We start from the raw sequence: 16,313 nt of genomic DNA on the forward strand, positions 1-16,313 counted from the left end.
TTCCTGTGAGTTGTCTTCATCACTCATCTTCGTCGTCCTCATCCTCATCTTCGTCTTCCTCCTCCTCCTCCTCATCATCGTCGTCGGAATCACTGATGTCTTCTTGTAGGCCATCAATGGTATCGTCATTGTCGTCGCGTGCGAGTTCAGCCAGGCGATCCTTCTTACTCAACCGTTTCTTTGGCTTGTTTCTCGCATCCAATGAGCCAACGGATGGTAATGTCATACTGACCATAGCATCGTCCTCCTCGTCAAGAGCAGGTTCGTCGTACCCGTCATCGCGAGAACTCCTAAGCGCACGCAGGGCACGATCGCGCAGATCTCTGGGTGCATGCTCGCCGTAGATGCGAATGATAAAATCCAGGACCGCGTCCTGCGAAAGCTCAGCTTTTGCGCGGGGCCCGACGAAATACGTAAAGCTCTGCTCTTCTGCGCCTAGTTGCTCTGCTTCGGTGTCCTTTTCCCGTTCGAGGTATTGGTGCTTCAGCATCAGATTCAAAAGCTCTGTTGTCCGCTCGTCGTTGTAAGGAGTGTAGCTCCCGATTTTGAGAATGCGTAGGTATCTCATCAGCTCGTTGTCGTGAAGTTTGCCGCCATGGAGGTGCAAGACTGTGCATACAGTCATCGCAAGCCCGTTGTAGATCTTCTCTCCTTGGTTCATAGGCTTGAGACAGTCGAGGTTTTGAAACGCGGGATCCAGGGTCGAGGTTATGATATATGATTTGTTGCTTTGCGCCGGTTTCCGGTCCGGGACTACTCGCGTTCTCTTCTTGCCGGCGGCTGGGCGCTGTGAGATTGAACGGGTGGGAAGCTCGGTTATTGTCATGCCAAAAATGTCGGTCAGCATCTGTTGAGCTGTTTTGAACACGGCCGAAAACGAGCGTCGATTTGTTTTGTCAAGTACTGTAGGACATAATCAGGTCAGTAAACAAGATATGTTGGCAATAATTCCATGTTGTAAGATACCGTTGTCATTGATAACACTTCTTCGAAGTGGGGTCCGTTTATGCTCAAATTCGAGCGCCAGTTTCACCAATTTCTTCGCCAGTCGCGTAATTTCATCCTTCTTCTCGCGCTCTGCGTGATCAACCGCCGCATCTTCCCCGTTCTCGTTATAGCTTTCGTCGTTGTTGTTGTCGTCGTCGTCAGAAATAAGGGATACATCCGTAGCGTCGCTTCTTCGTGACCGCTTACGTCGCTGTGAGCCTGTTGCAATGTCGTCCGCCTAATCATAAAAAAGTTAGAATATATGCTGCTGATGATGGTAGTTGGCGGGATGATCCGCGTCTGCGGGAGAACAGAAAGACGCGTAGTCGTAGCTTCATCTCGCGTTAATAGTTGGAGTCGCGTACAATTCTCACTCTTCTTGAACTTCGGTCAGACATGATCGCAAATATGAGCTTCTCTCTCTCAAAAGCACTACAGAAATCGTTACGACGCAGGAAACGCAGACGCAAGTGTGTCAGATTAAGGAGAGAACAAGATGCGCGCGTCGGTTTTGTCCACTTTTTGGCGTAGCGCGCGCGACGAAATCAGATTTCCAATTAAGACCCTTACCCGGATGTCAGATTTGTGCGGTTGTTGTGGCAACGAAACTCAATTTAACAGTCTGTTTACCTTTTCCGAAAGATGATGAGTTGGTAAACAAAGGCCCGGCCTGCCAAACCCTGTTTTGGTCCCCTCGTGCCGCGCAAGCCTGTGATAGCACCCTTGCTTTCTTCACTCGCATCTATTGCTGCTGCTTTCACAGTCTTCGTCTCGATCTCCTGCTGCTCTTAACCGAACACGGCTGCCTCTTTGTGGTCCTTTCCTTCCTTTGAATCGGGAATTCTCTGCTTTGAACAGAAGTAGGCCAGCGGAAGCAGGTTCATTGCCCTTTTTGTTGATACATCCGCCAACTGAGGCTATCGACATTCACAATGGCCAACGATGCACCCCCTTCTGTGCCGCTTTCTTTCTCCAATAACTTCTGGGTAGGTCATAGCAAAACGTCCGAGGATCATCGTGCCTGCCGGATCTAACGCCTGTCTTTACTTTATTTAGGGTGTGGAGGAGAAAGGGGTCAGTGTGATCTTTCAGCGTATGAGAGAAGCTAAACAAACTTGTGAAGAATTGAAGTCGTTCTACAAAGAACGGTAAGTGCTGTTTCCTCCAATTGATATACATCTAATCGTCTACTAACTCTGTCCTGACAGAACCGCAATCGAAGAAGAGTACTCCCGCAAGCTTCTAGCTCTTTCACGTAAGCCCCTTGGACAGCATGAAATCGGAAGCCTCCGCTCCTCGCTCGACACTCTGCGTTTCGAGACCGAGCAGATGGGAAAAGCGCATCATAACAGCAGTCTCCAGCTTCGCACCGAACTCGACGAGCCTCTTACAACTTTCTCGGCCGGCATGCGTGAGCGGCGAAAGATTGTCCAGGGTACGCTTGAGAAGCTGTTTAAAGCCAAACTCGCCCAGCAGGCAAACGTGGCTAAGAACCGGGATCGCTATGAGAATGACTGCAACAAGATCAATGGATATATTGCGCAGCAGAATATGCTTATGGGGCGCGAGTTGGAAAAGAACAACGCCAAGCTGGAAAAAGCACAGGTTGCTGTTAATGCGTCCCGAAGAGATTACCAGGCCTCGTTGCGCAACTTGAGCGAGACGATTGAGAAGTGGAATCGTGAGTGGAAGGCTGGTTGCGACAAGTTCCAGGACCTTGAGGAAGAGAGAATTGATTTTTTGAAGTCCAACATCTGGGCGTTCTCAAATATCATCTCGACTGTGTGTGTCAGTGATGACGAGTACTGCGAGAACATTCGCGTCTCTCTCGAGCGGTGCGACGTTGAGAAAGACATTGTTGCCTTCGTCAGGGAAAGAGCTACTGGTCAGGAGATTCCTGACTCGCCAAAGTATATCAACTTCATGGACGGAAGCAGCGCTTACTCTATGGAGACCAACAACTACACTCTCGCGCAGTTCTCAAGACAAACAAATCTCCAGTACAGATCGAGCGATCTCGAGGTCTCCGCCGACCACAGACTCGAGGACAGTGAGAACACCAAGTCAGGAATGGTCCGATCACAATCGAACCAGATCGACGCTATGCTTGCCTCGCTTTCTGTCTCCTCTCCCGCTTCTGCGGGTAATCGCACACCAGTTAAGGCTGGTGACGATAGTCCCTACGCGGCTGCAGACAATACCAGATCTGTCGCTGGTAATGTGATGGAGAGAGTACCGACCCTTCAGTATCCTGAAGAGGCGCTTTCGAGTGCGCATAGCTCTCCCGTTCACCGTGGAAGAAGTCCTTCTGGCGACTCCAGCTTCTCGCATGCAACCACTGTTTCTTCATCTTCTGAGAATGAGCTTTCAACTCCTACCAAAGCCAAACCTGACGCGGCAAGCATGTTGGACCAGACTCCAACTCCAACTGCTGAGAAGAAGAAAAGAGGCGGATGGACATCCCCTTTCAAGCGCAAAAGCAAGATGGATCTTCAAAATGACTTGGACGATCAGGACTATATCAAGCCTAATACTTCTTCTTCGCCGTATGGAGCAGGTCAGTTCTCAAAGTCACGCACAAACTTGGAATCCCGCAGCCCGTCTCCGGCTAAGTCAGCGACCGGCACTCCTTATGGTTCGCCAGACAAGTACGGCTCGAGCTCTTTTGGACACAGTCGTTCAGAGTCCAAGGTCACGCCTGTTGCTGCTCGCTCGCAGATGAATAGCAGAAACTCGCCTGCCGCTGGAAACAATCAGTACGAGAATTCAGATCCTAGAGCACGTTACGTGTTGTCTGTAGGAGAAAACGCGTTTGATGTTGATCCGAGCAGCAAGAAATCTGCAAAGCAGCCCACTCTTGAAGATGCAGACGATGAGGATCCTATTGCAGCAGCATTGGCAAATTTGAAGGGAGGTGAGATGCCCGCTAGTCAGCTACGTGCAGAGAAGAAGTACGGACTCGGGAACGGCAAGCCAGCCAGAGGTGGAGCAGGACATCGAGTACCGTCGTACTCTGCTCCGACGAGCCCCCAAAACAACATGGTTAAGAGCAGTGCTAACGGAGCACCTCCTCCATCTCACATGAGGCAGCCTGATTTCTCCGCAGCGCCCCAGCAGTCCAGCTTGGTTCCTCCTGCTCAGGTTATAACCGCTCAGGAGATGCGTGATACTGCCCTTGAGTATACCTCCAAGACTCAAGAGATGTTCCAAGGAGGTAGTCGCAGTGGACCCCAACCGCGCCATGCTAAAAGCCAGTCTTCCTTGGGCGGATACTCTCCCCAGCAACGCCCTGTTCAGCAGCGTCCCGTTCAGCAGCAGAGACCACCTTCTTCTCAGTCGCAGTTCAATAGACCAATGAGTCGTGGAGCACCGGGATACGGTCAGCAGCAGTCGCCTCAGCAACAAGAACAGTACCGTTCGCGATCGCGTGCAGAACCGGATTACGGAAGAGAAGGTCCTTACGCTGGAGGAAGTCCTGCAGCTCATGCGGGAGCTGCCTCGCGCTCTGCATCACCCGGTCCACAAATGATGGGCCGTCCCCGCTCTGCGTTTGCGTATGAATCTCCCAATCAGTATAGTCCTGAGCAGAACCGGGCGCGCTCTCGGGCTGGCGGGTACGAAAACAGCCCAAGAGGCGTTTCGCCTCATCCTGAGCAGCAACGTCCGGTGTCTCGTCAGTACCAGCAAGATGCTTCTCCTAGAGGCGGATATCAGGGCGGCAACCAGGCTGCCTACGAAAGACCAAAGAGCAAGTCGGCTCTCGACGTGCGACACCCCGTCCCCGGCGAGCTTCCGCAGTACTCGCGAGACGGAAGAGAGGCTATTGCCTACGCGCGCGCTTTGTATGACTACAGAGCTATGATTCCTGAGGAGGTCAGCTTCCGTAAGGGCGATGTCATGCTTGTTTTGTTGATGCAGGAGGACGGATGGTGGGAGGCGGAGGTTTTGGGACCCAGAGCTAGGCCGCAGCTGGGTCTTGCACCCAGTAACTTTCTGCAGACGATTTAGTTGAGCAGCATGTCCTGCCATTGCAGTACTCTTTAGAAAGAGAAGAAACTGACGCTAATCGAAAGTTTTTGTTTGGACGACGAAGGTCCGCGATAGTCACTCATTTATTAGTATTTTGGTATTCCATTTTGAGTTTTTTTGTTTTGAATATTTGACATTTTGATGAAGATAAGATGTACAGATTGCAGCCGCAGGCGGTCTGGAACATCTCTTTTAATGATAGGTGATAATTTTTGGTTATATACACGCTCCTTATTATGTATTTCCTGTGTTTTTTATTGTTTCTGTCGATTAGTGAAGTGCGAAAATGCATTATTGTCTCTGTGAGAGGTGTAGATCGCAACTCAGGTGTGGAAGAGGTCCTCCGCCAGGTGTAGAGAATTCTATTGCTAACCAAACGAATGCAACCAAAAAACTGACCCAAAACGCAACAAACAAAGTAGTTAATACATTTCTCATCAGTTCGTTCACTTAAACTGAGCGATGCGGTCGATTTCGGTCTTGAGGTTACAAAAGACGCAAAAGTTGTAGACCAGATCAGTGAATCTGTACCCTGTAGAGAGCAATTCCGAGAGCGTATTTCGCGCCTGAGAATGATGATGTTAGCTACGTTAAAGCAGAGAGCAGGAAAAGAGGGATGGGGGGGAAGTACCATGTCGATGTTTCCATCGTACAGGTTTGCGATTGCGAGGTTGCATTTGCTGCTACTGTCAATTTGGCTCGACGGCTGATCTGTCAATTTGACGCGGGGCGCGGCGATCGTGGACGTGATTGACTGCGCCGGCGAGGGCGATGACGATGTTGCTGTCGTGGTGGAGGATAAGGAGTCTTGTGGCTGAGTTGCGGAAGAAGATGCGGTGGCGGGGGTTGGGGCAGGAGAAGGGAAGGTTGAGATTGAGGAAAAAACGGGGGAGGGAAGCGTAGTGGGGGAGCTCGGGTTGTTGTCGAACAAGGCGTCTCGTTCTGCTGGCGCGGGGCGGGACGTAGGTGAGGTAGGCGACTTTGCGGCGGCGGGTTCGATGTTGATAGCAGGGGTCGCTGCTGCTGCCGACGGCAGACTATCGTCAAGCACCGCATCAGCAACAGCGTTCTTGATCTCCGTCGTCGGCGTATCGAGAATCGGATCCGCAGTAAAATTCGGCAACTGCGCAAACCACTCGCTCGCGCGACTCGCGTCCCCGGCCTCGACGCAGAGCAGTGCCATGATCTGGATCACGCGCGTGCGGTCGTGCTCGGTCTTTGCCGAATCTAGCATGGCAGAGATATGGTCGAACGCGGCGCCAAAGTCGCGCATGCGCGAGAGCATCGAGGAGACGAAGAGGCCGCATTGTAAGAGGCGGTCGCACCAGGATGAGTACTGGGATTCTAGGTCTTCGAGCGTTGTCTCTGCGTCGTTTTCGTCGTCGTCGTCGGCGTCGGTAAGTACAGCTTTTGCTGGTGCGACCTCGGTCTCATCTTTCGTGCTGGTCTCGCTCGGTTTATCTTCCCCGTCGTCGTCAGCTGCAGCTTTCTTCTCCGCCTTTGCTCCTGCTCCCTTCCTCGCAGCAATCTTATTCGCAAGCTTCCAGCACTCAACCCTCGCCTCGCGCGCCAACGCATAGTACTTCACAACCCCGACCTGCGGATGCTGCTGCGTCTGCACTTTAATCACAAGCACTCTCAATCCCCAGGGGATAATCGACGCGCCGGATTTCGTCCGAAAGTTCTCGTTCGTGTTGAGCTCGATGAGCGCGTGGGCTTCGCTCTCGGCTATCGCGGGGAAGCCGAGTAATGACACAGAGGCGATGCGTAATGCCCAGAGGTGGAGAATGCGGTTGTAGTCTGTGGGAATCGCTTTGATGAGCATTGATTGCGTGAGCGAGGCAATTGTGAACAGCGTCGGCCGCGAGATCAGGGAGATGGTTGAGAATGTCGCGAGGTCGCCGTACGTGATTGTAGGCACGGCCGAGAACTAAATCACAGCAGCACGTTAATCGCCTGCATTCTCTAAAAAAGATAAATGTTGTAGTGGGAGAAAACTCACAATTGACGGAAGCTGCTTGAATATCCGTGGCTCGATGTACTCCTGCAGACTCAGCGGCGCCTCCGCAGACGGCGTCTGTATCGATTTCGCTTGCGCAGAAAACCTATACGCACCAGAATTAGTATATACAACTCTTCACTCAACCAGATCCAACAAGACAGAGAGAAAGGGGAGAGTACTCTGTAGAAGACGGCGCCGGGACTTCCAAAGGACCGAGAGAAACCCGCTCCGGAGCAGGCGACACGCCTCGTCGTCTATTCTCCGAGCTAAGTCGCTGTTGCTGCGTAGCCATTACAAAACTATTTTCAAGTAACCCCTAGCAAATAGCCGTGGCTTGTGAGTTGAAGAGCTGACGAGATGGGGACGCAGGCCTGGGATATCTGGCTCGTAGTCCGGTCAAGACATCTCAGTTGGAAGAAGCGTGGTGCGGCTTGAAGGGTATTCCGCTTAGTCATGGGTTAGTCAATAAGATTCAGTGAGCCGCAGACGAGACTAACAAGAAATTCCCAAAAATGAAGAAAAAAATCTCATAAATTTGGGAGATCTTCAGGTTGATAACTGCTGGATTTCACTCTGGAGCAAAGGCAGGATTACAGTCTAGTCAAGATGAGCAGCTCGAATGAGAAACGTGCATTGTCTCCGGACCCGGCTGTCGCTGCGCCAGTGGGTGAGGTAGCTGTGTCTGTGGTAGAGGGTAAGTTGCTTTCAATCAGAGTCGGTGGTAGTAGTTTAATGGAGAGCTAACGGTATAATGGTTGAAGCGCCTGTTGCAAAGAAGGCAAAGATCGAGGACGATGGAAAGACTGGCGAGGAGGTACAGACGGAGACTCAAGAGGTCAAAATCGACGCGCGAGACGCAAGAGATCACGGAATCGCCCGCGTGAAGGCAGAGTAAGTCGACTCTCCTACCCCAGCATTATTCAGCCTTCTGACCACAAATCCTAGATTCCGCGTGCCGAAATCAGACTACACAGTCACGGACACCGTGCCTAGCCGTGACAACGACGACGAGTCCGAGCTGAACGGACGAGAGGATACCTCGCGTCGGCAGAAGCGCGAACGCGGACAGAATAAGAACCGCAAGTTTGGGAAAGCTCATGACGTGATTCGACTGTGCGAGGCGATCAAGGACGGAGGGGTTTGCTCACATGGCGATCAGTATGTCTTTCTTGTTGTGATATAGCACATCCGTATAGTGGCTAACTAGTTGTTTAGGTGCAAATATGAGCATGATCTTTCAAAGTACATTGCCTCAAAGCCAGAAGATCTCTCGGGAACATGTCCAGTCTACGAAGCAATCGGGTACTGTCCCGCCGGCGTCAAATGCCGCTGGATGTACTCGCACTGGAGCAAAGAGAGTAACAAGAGTTTAGTAGACGAGGCAAAGAAAGCGGCGGCAGGACGAGAGATGAACCGGATCGATCGCTCCGAGCAACTCCTTCTTCAGCGCAAGAAATTCCCAACCCCGAAATCTGATCTGATCCTGCCCTATCTAGAATCAGTCAAAGAAGACAACATCGCGCGAAACGGCGGCAACGGCGGCGTCCCGATGACGAACGAGGAGCGAGCCGATAACGCGGCCACGTACATCGAGGCACCAATCAAGCCCGGCGAGAAAAAACGACTAAACTACTCGCACGCCAAAATCCTCTCGCCGCTGACAACGGTCGGAAACTTGCCCTTCCGTCGACTGTGCCGCGAGTTTGGCGCGAACGTGACGTACTCGGAGATGGCGCTCGCGCTGCCGCTGCTGCAAGGCACGAAGCCCGAGTGGGCGCTGCCGCGCACGCACACGGACGAGATCGGCGGGTTTGGTGTGCAGATTGCGGCGCCGAAGCCGTGGCAGGCAATCAAAGCGACCGAGGCGCTCGTCGAGTACTGCGAAGTGAGCGCAGGAGGATTGTCGGAGATCAACCTCAACTGCGGGTGCCCGATCGATCTCGTCTACCGGTCTGGAGCCGGGTCGGCGCTGCTCGACGCGCAAACCAAGATGCTGCGGATGCTCAAGGGTATGAACGCAGTCTCGGGCGAGGTGCCAATCACAGTCAAGCTGCGGATGGGCACAAGAGACAAGACACCGATAGCAAAGAAGCTCGTCCAGAGGCTCGTGAGGGAGGGAGATGTTGCGGCGATCACTCTGCACGGCCGTTCTCGGCAGCAGCGATACACGCGCCTGGCGGACTGGCAGTATATTTCCGAGACTGCGCAGATCGCCCGCGATACCTTCCACGAGGTCGAAGACAAGAACAAGGACGGTCCCGAGCGTGCGCCGGTGTGGTTCATCGGAAACGGCGACTGCTACTCCTGGAAGGACTGGTGGGACGCAGTCGACAACTACAACGTAGACTCGGTGATGATTGCCCGCGGCGCGTTGATCAAGCCCTGGATCTTTGAGGAAATCGACGCGAAGCAGTACCTCGACAAGACCGCGACCGAGCGCCTTGAGATGATCAAGCGGTTCGCGCACCTCGGCCTCGAGCACTGGGGCTCAGACGAGTACGGTATCAACAACTGCCGCCGCTTCCTGTGCGAGTTCCTCTCGTTCTCGTGCCGCTATGTTCCGGTCGGAATTCTGGAGACTCTGCCGCCGCGACTGCAGGACAGGCCGGAGAAGTGGAAGGGCCGGAATGAGCTCGAGACGTTGTTGGGTAGTGGAGATTACAGGGATTGGATCAAGATCAGTGAGATGGTTTTAGGACCGTGTCATGAGAATTTCGAGTTCCAGCCAAAGCACAAGAGCAATGCCTACGAGCAGGGCTAGTCTAGATTAGATATGAGAATGATCTGTAAGAAAAAGTTTGGAGGATTGTGAGATAAAAATCTAATACAATGAATCCTGATTTAAGCAATTGCCCTCTCGACTTAAAATGATGTGAAACCAATTATGTTTCAGGTATATTTATTTAAAATTTTAGTTATCCTTCTTAGTTCCCGGCGCAGCAGCACTGGCGTTGACCTTATCGCCCAGCGACTGATACTCCTTATTCAGACCCTCGGCCTGCTTCTTCAAGGTCTCGAGATCGGTGGTCTTTGATCCGAGCTGCTTCTTGAGCTCGGCGATTTCCGCATCCTTGGCAGACACTTCGGCGACGGCGGTGGTGCCCTCGTGGGAGTCGCGGGTGAGAAGGGCGATTTTGTCTTGCGCGGAGAGGAGATCGACGACGAGGACGTAGGTACGGTTGAGGATGCTGTGAGGTTCAGTTAGTTTAGTGCCTCTAGCAGATCCTCAAATGAGGCTCTCTGATGAGAAAGAATCAAATAAGAAAGAAACATACAGCGAAAGGAAGAGAGTGAAGCCACAGAGATACATGTTGCGCTGAGAGTAAAACTTGCGAGCCTGGATCTCAGATCTATCGGAGCCCTGGGAGAGCAATTTGGAGACGTCAGAGCTGCCGGAGACATCGGTCTGGACGCGGTAGACTCTGTTGACGGAGTCGATGAAGAGGATGAGAATGAAAGCAAAGACGATCTAGATAATACTGTTAGTGAAAGCCTAGATTGATGACAAGAGATTGATGGACGATGTGATACCTTGAGAGTGTAAGAGGTCTTTTCGATTATGTTTGACTGGGAGATGAAGGCAAACATGCGGCGACGGAGGTTGAACGGCAGCGGCGTGACGAGCACGAAGAACGCGATCATCTCGGTGATGAGAAGAACAAAGACCTGTAGAGCAGAGGACAAACCACGGCATGCGATGCAGGGCCCTGGACGAGGAAGGATCTCAGATCACACCCTCGAGCCGAGGACCGAGCAGGCAGCGGCGGTGAGGTTGTCCGGTGGTGTTAGAAGCGGATCAGAGAGGATTGAAGCAAAATGTAGACCTGGACATACAAGAGAGTAGTAGAGAGTCATTTTGGCTAAGAACTGTAGATGGATGAATGGGATGGTGAAGAGACTGTTCAAGAACTGAGGGAGGAGGACAGTTTTATAGCGCCGCGTGTGCTTTTGGCCTCGAGATCTGCGGAAGGCTCCAGGTTGAGCTACGTCATTCTGACTAAGCGGTGTTCTTATATTAGCCAGGCCTCTTCTTATCCTTGTTCTTAAGACTACAAGATAATTTGGATTATTTTTATTCAAGATTAACAAACACGTCGCAGAGATTTACACAAAAGAGATTTAGACGGAGCCGGCCGAGCCAAAGTCAGAGAGCGCGGTCTTGACGCGGGCCGACATGGTCTTCTCACCCTCGCGAACCCAGACACGGGGATCAAAGTACTTCTTGTTGGGCTTGTCGGCGCCGTCGGGGTTGCCGACCTGGGTCATGACATAGTCCTTCTTGTTGAGCATGTAGTCGCGGATACCCTCGAGGTAGGCGAACTGGAGGTCAGTGTCGAGGTTGACCTTGACGACACCAAAGCTGATGGCGGTGGAGAACTCCTGCTTGGAGGAGCCAGAGCCACCGTGGAAGACAAGGAAGATGGGCTTGTCGGACGAGGACTTGGTCTGCTCCTTGGTGTAGGCCTGGTGCTTTCCGAGAAGCTCGGGCTGGAGCTTGACGTTGCCGGGCTTGTAGACACCGTGGACGTTGCCGAAGGCGGCGGCGATGGAGAAGTAGGGGCCGACGGAGGAGAGGGCGGAGTAGACGTCGTAGATGTCAGAGGGCTGGGTGTAGAGAGCGGCGTTGTCGACGCCGGTGTTGTCGACACCGTCCTCCTCACCACCGGTGATGCCGATCTCCATCTCGAGCCACTGCTTCATGGGGGCGACACGCTCAAAGTACTTCTTGACGATGGCGATGTTCTCCTCCTTGGGCTCCTCAGAGAGATCGAGCATGTGCGAGGAGAAGAGGGGCTCGCCGTGCTCCTTGAAGTACTTCTCGTCCTCGTCGAGCATGCCGTCCATCCAGGGAAGGAGCTTCTTGGCGCAGTGATCTGGGGGGTTAGTGTGTGATTGAGAGAGTAGAATAGGAGGAAGAGCATACCGGTGTGGAGAACGACGGGGACGCCGTAGGAGGGGGAAACGGCGCGGATGTAGAGGGCACCGGCGATGGCACCGGCGATGGAAGCCTTCTGGTCGGCGTTTGAGACACCCTAGAGAAAAGTGTGAGGAAGAGAAAGAGAGGCAATTGATCTGGAGATGGAAGTAATACCTTTCCGGCAAAGTAGGCAGCACCACCCTGGGACATCTGGAGGATGATGGGGGACTTTGAGTCGCGGGCAGCCTCGAGGGCGCCGACGACGGTGGAGGAGGAAGTCACGTTCTGGTGAGAAAAAAGAAGAGAGAAGTCAGTAGATGGATCGGGAGGGAGTAAGAGTTGGAATCAAAGAAGAAGAAGAGGAAGAAGAAGTTACTTACAATAGCAGGAATGGCGAAATTGTGCTCCTGGGCGTATTTGAAGAGCTGCGGGGGTGGTGGGTTAGAATGGAGGTCGGGAAGAGAACAAGGCAGGAAGAGCAGCAAGGCGGGGGAGGGGAGATCAATTACGTTGAGGACGTCGTCGCCGACGATGACGCCGGACTTGCGGGTGAGGACATCAGTGACAGACATGGTGATGGTGGTTTAGAGAGCGAGCAGGTGGTTGTTGGTCGAATATATAGAAGAAGGTGGTGAAGAGCGTCGGATCGAGGACAGGCGGGGCTCCAGTTGAATTTATCGAAACGAAGAATCGTCAAGAAGAAACTGAGCCTGGCTGCTGCCTGGAACCCTGGCCCTGTTGAGCCCTAACCCAATCAGGTCGAGGTGCCCCGGCCGGCCTTTTGGATGGGATGGGTTGTAGATGTATTCGATTGTATTGTATGAATTGTGTCTTGTTGTATTGTATTGTACTGTATGTAGTGTATGTGCTATATGTAGTGTATTGTATTATATCTATGATATATCTACTGCAACTACTGTTGTATCATCTCTGGCTCATCGTCTCAGCAGCTCAGACATCCGACAACCGCACCCCGCAAACAACGCTGCCTGCTCCCTCCGGACCTCTGCCCGCTTTGTTTACCTTTTCCTCTTCTCTCTCCTCCTCCTTCTCGTCCTCTTCTTCATCCCGCAACGCGGCAATGCGGGTATATGTCCAATCTCCACCATCCCGCTGTTCTACTCTTATATAACATGTAGTAGTAATGTAATATACTTAACTAATTCAATTCAACTAATTCAATTCAACTCATCTCTCTCACCTCATCTCTTCCTCTCACGTCTTCAGGTCTTCACATCCGGCTCATCACGCCCCACATACTCCTTTAGTCGCAGAAACTCAACCGCACTCGCAATCTCACTCTTCAAATACTCCTGCGCGTCCATAAAAATCTTGCTCTTGTCCGCCTCGTGCTTCTCTATATACAGCCGAATCGTCGCTCCCGAGCTGCCCGTCCCCGACAGCCGCACAACAATCCGCGACCCGTCCGCAAACTTCACAAACAGGCCCTGGTGCGCAGACACAGACCCGTCCAGGTCCGTGTACGAAAAGTCGTCCGCTTCAACAACCGTCGTCGATCCAACCTGGCTACCCACAAAACTACCCTTGTCCGCAACCTTCGCCGCAAGTCCGTCAATCACCTTCTGCGCGCCCTCGCTGTCCACATTCTCGTAATCATACCGCGTGAAAAACGTGCGCCCATACGTCTCCCAAAAGTCCTTCTGGATCGCCGCAATCGACGCAGCTCCCGCATCCTCCTTCCCAACCGCTGCAATAATATTCAGCCACGCAACAATCGCCCACAGTCCATCCTTCTCTCGAATATGGTCCGATCCAGTACCAAACGACTCCTCTCCGCAGATCGACAGCTTCTTCGCGTCAAACAACGCCGTAAAGAACTTCCATCCCGTAGGCACCTCGTACAAGTTCAGCCCCTTGGCCTTCGCAACCAAATCAAGCGCTCCACTCGTAGGCATACTGCGCGCCAACCCATACACTCCGCTCTTGAAATACGGAATCTTGTCCGCATGGTGCGCTATTATCGCAACAGAATCTCCCGGCGACACAAACGCATTCGCGCCATAAATCATATTTCGGTCTCCATCACCATCCGACGCAGCTCCAAACGGAATCGCCTCCGCGTCAACCTTCGAAACCAAGCTGTGCGCGTACGTCAGGTTAGGATCAGGGTGACCGCCGCCGAAATCAGGAAGTGGCACGCAGTTCTGCACACTCGACTCCGGCAAGCCCAGCTCCTTCACGAAAATCGCCGTTCCGTAAGGGCCAGTCACTCCGCTCAATCCGTCAAACAAAACCTTGAACGAAGGGTTCGAGCTAAGGAAAGACTTGATCAACTCAAAGTCGAAAATCTCCTTCAGCATCGCAACATAATCCGCAACCGAGTCAATAATCTCAACTGTCAAGTTTCCGTACGTCTTCTCGCCGATCGTAGACAAATCAACCTCGGGAATCGCAGAGATCTCGTACGACTTGATCGACTTGGTCACCTCGAAAATCTTGTTGGTCACAGACTCGGGCGCAGGTCCACCGTTTGCGAGATTGTACTTGATTCCAAAGTCCGCATTGGGTCCACCAGGGTTATGCGACGCCGTCAACAAAATACCTCCAGTAGCCTTTCTTTTGCGAATCACATGAGACGCGGCCGGTGTAGACAAAATTCCATTCTGTCCAACAATAAGCTTCGAGACCTGTACATCTTTTGAATCAATAACCTCTTCTCTTTGTCTTCCATTCACTGTCAACTTACGCCATTAGCAGCACTGATCTTCGCAATCAGCTGCACGACCTCCTTGTTGTAAAATCGTCCATCGCCACCAATCACAAGCGTAGCATTCTCTGCTCCCTCCGGGATCGACAAAAGAATAGCTTGGATGAAGTTCTCCGTGTAGTTGGCCTGCTGGAACACCGTGACCTATGCGCGTAAAACACTAATAGTTAGCAGACACGTCCGTCGATCGACTGCCAACAGTCTTTTCTCTGCCAAATCATCTCAATAAAACAATCAAGCCATCACTCTTGTCCCAATTGAGTAGCTACTCCCGCTCTCCTAGAAGATCGGAAGCCGCGAAACAAAGGAGCGTCGCGTCTCGAGGCTCTGGCGCAGCCACGCTAGCCCGCATTGAAACAGCACAAATACACGTACCTTCTTGCGAAGACCCGAGGTGCCCGGCTTCTGGCCCTCAAAAACCGTGGTCTTGACGGTCTGGATAGGCATTCTGTTCTGTGAGTACACTCGAAACTGCAGAAATTGAATCGATAATCAGATGTGCAGGGAAGCGATCGAAAGCTGCAGAGGAAGACGACGCAGCAGCAGCGAAGGACAACAACGAAGCTTCCGTCAAAACACAAATCCCTCGAATGCTGACAAATCCCACTTCGGCCGTCAACGCACGTGCTTTGGCTGCCGGCCGGTTTTGGAAGTCTCTGCATCAATCCGGGCCGATACTGTCAACTAACCGGTCCTCTTTCGTCCTGTGGTTCTGTTGTTTTCGTGTGCTGCTGCTGTTGCGGATACGCGTCATGGAGTCTCTGCGCTGTTGCTGCGAGCTCATATTGCTCAAGATTCCACCTGTGTATTATCTGGATTTCAGTGTCATCTACCTTGACTCTTTTACGCACAGCTTGAGTGTGCTCGGCTACTTCTCTATCGTTGCTCGTCTGCTCTACTGCTTTGCTGTTCTACTGCTGTGCTGCGCTGCTGCTTTGCTCCTCTGCTTCTGTGCTTTGTTGCTGCTCTATATCGTATATGTCAACCGTGTTTCTGTTCTATAGCTGCTTTCCAATACGCTCATCGTCTTCATTTGCTTTTCCTGTTATGATCTCGCCGTCGATAGCTACGTTGCAAATCTTATGACTCTATTCAATACTATAAATACTCAGAAATCAACTTAAACTGTCGCTACTCAACCGACTGAGAGTGCTTTCATTTTGCATCTACCCACAGATAAAATCTCTAATACTATCTAGCTATTCGCGTATCGTTGCTTTGCTGCTTTGTATGTTTTCTGTTTCTGGTTCAGAAGTAGGCTCTAGGCGTCTCGTCTACTCTGCTTATATATGCCCCCCGCAGATGCCCGGCCCGTGGTCAATTATAGAATGACTTTTCGAATCGTCTTTGTATCCGTATACCTCGACTCGCCACTCGCCTTCCGCAAACGCACACCTCCTAGCCATAGAGTACCCTATCACACCACCTGTATCGTTCCCACCGACCAAGTGCCCCATGCAGGGTCCAAATCGAAATCCAGTAAACCAAACCAAAACCGTCATACGAATGTGGTAAATCCGCATTCGCTCGACTCGAGTGGCTCCTGTCCCTCGTTCGGGGAATAAATATACTATGTCGATATTCTTTCCATATACTGCTGCGGAAATTCAGAGTATACCTATAAGGTAGAGCCCGGCAGATGTGAAATT

The 16,313-nt window shown here is 52.1% G+C and overlaps 7 protein-coding genes across 7 annotated transcripts; 2 read left to right on the top strand and 5 right to left on the bottom strand.

Moving 5' to 3' along the window:
* Positions 1 to 19: 19 nt before the first annotated feature.
* On the bottom strand, positions 20 to 1,385 carry BZA70DRAFT_287527 (MAGE family-domain-containing protein; the record flags this gene model as incomplete). Its single annotated transcript, XM_064913960.1, has 3 exons — positions 20 to 903; positions 967 to 1,225; positions 1,362 to 1,385. 3 exons carry the CDS (start codon positions 1,383 to 1,385, stop codon positions 20 to 22), a joined length of 1,167 nt encoding a protein of 388 aa, XP_064771244.1.
* A 194-nt stretch (positions 1,386 to 1,579) lies between these two features.
* BZA70DRAFT_273153 (SH3 domain protein) lies at positions 1,580 to 5,310 on the top strand. Its single transcript, XM_064911787.1, has 3 exons — positions 1,580 to 1,973; positions 2,044 to 2,135; positions 2,196 to 5,310. Exons 1-3 carry the CDS (start codon positions 1,920 to 1,922, stop codon positions 4,993 to 4,995), a joined length of 2,946 nt encoding a protein of 981 aa, XP_064771245.1. The 5' UTR covers positions 1,580 to 1,919; the 3' UTR covers positions 4,996 to 5,310.
* On the bottom strand, positions 5,311 to 7,475 carry BZA70DRAFT_308961 (uncharacterized protein). The gene is made up of 4 exons (XM_064914869.1): positions 7,198 to 7,475; positions 7,019 to 7,121; positions 5,648 to 6,946; positions 5,311 to 5,582 (listed from the first exon to the last, which is right to left on the bottom strand). Exons 1-4 carry the CDS (start codon positions 7,308 to 7,310, stop codon positions 5,463 to 5,465), a joined length of 1,635 nt encoding a protein of 544 aa, XP_064771246.1. The 5' UTR covers positions 7,311 to 7,475; the 3' UTR covers positions 5,311 to 5,462.
* An 83-nt stretch (positions 7,476 to 7,558) lies between these two features.
* On the top strand, positions 7,559 to 9,831 carry BZA70DRAFT_273159 (tRNA-dihydrouridine(47) synthase [NAD(P)(+)]). Its single transcript, XM_064911788.1, has 4 exons — positions 7,559 to 7,712; positions 7,780 to 7,909; positions 7,964 to 8,176; positions 8,234 to 9,831. The coding sequence occupies exons 1-4, from the start codon at positions 7,625 to 7,627 to the stop codon at positions 9,777 to 9,779; spliced, it is 1,977 nt and encodes a 658-aa protein (XP_064771247.1). The 5' UTR covers positions 7,559 to 7,624; the 3' UTR covers positions 9,780 to 9,831.
* On the bottom strand, positions 9,832 to 10,975 carry BZA70DRAFT_293492 (putative BAP31 domain protein). Its single transcript, XM_064914412.1, has 4 exons — positions 10,853 to 10,975; positions 10,550 to 10,684; positions 10,294 to 10,487; positions 9,832 to 10,206 (listed from the first exon to the last, which is right to left on the bottom strand). Exons 1-4 carry the CDS (start codon positions 10,871 to 10,873, stop codon positions 9,930 to 9,932), a joined length of 627 nt encoding a protein of 208 aa, XP_064771248.1. The 5' UTR covers positions 10,874 to 10,975; the 3' UTR covers positions 9,832 to 9,929.
* Positions 10,976 to 11,074: 99 nt separating this feature from the next.
* Positions 11,075 to 12,629, bottom strand: BZA70DRAFT_273164 (uncharacterized protein). Its single transcript, XM_064911789.1, has 5 exons — positions 12,446 to 12,629; positions 12,317 to 12,361; positions 12,111 to 12,221; positions 11,943 to 12,051; positions 11,075 to 11,892 (listed from the first exon to the last, which is right to left on the bottom strand). Exons 1-5 carry the CDS (start codon positions 12,506 to 12,508, stop codon positions 11,138 to 11,140), a joined length of 1,083 nt encoding a protein of 360 aa, XP_064771249.1. The 5' UTR covers positions 12,509 to 12,629; the 3' UTR covers positions 11,075 to 11,137.
* A 61-nt stretch (positions 12,630 to 12,690) lies between these two features.
* BZA70DRAFT_265518 (phosphoglucomutase) lies at positions 12,691 to 15,448 on the bottom strand (the record flags this gene model as incomplete). Its single annotated transcript, XM_064910969.1, has 6 exons — positions 12,691 to 12,804; positions 12,960 to 13,059; positions 13,197 to 14,631; positions 14,658 to 14,808; positions 15,040 to 15,112; positions 15,354 to 15,448. The coding sequence occupies 6 exons, from the start codon at positions 15,446 to 15,448 to the stop codon at positions 12,691 to 12,693; spliced, it is 1,968 nt and encodes a 655-aa protein (XP_064771250.1).
* Positions 15,449 to 16,313: the final 865 nt, after the last annotated feature.

This window comes from Myxozyma melibiosi (assembly GCF_037950935.1).
Source record: "Myxozyma melibiosi strain Phaff 52-87 chromosome Unknown BZA70scaffold_1, whole genome shotgun sequence".
NCBI lineage: Eukaryota > Fungi > Ascomycota > Lipomycetes > Lipomycetales > Lipomycetaceae > Myxozyma > Myxozyma melibiosi.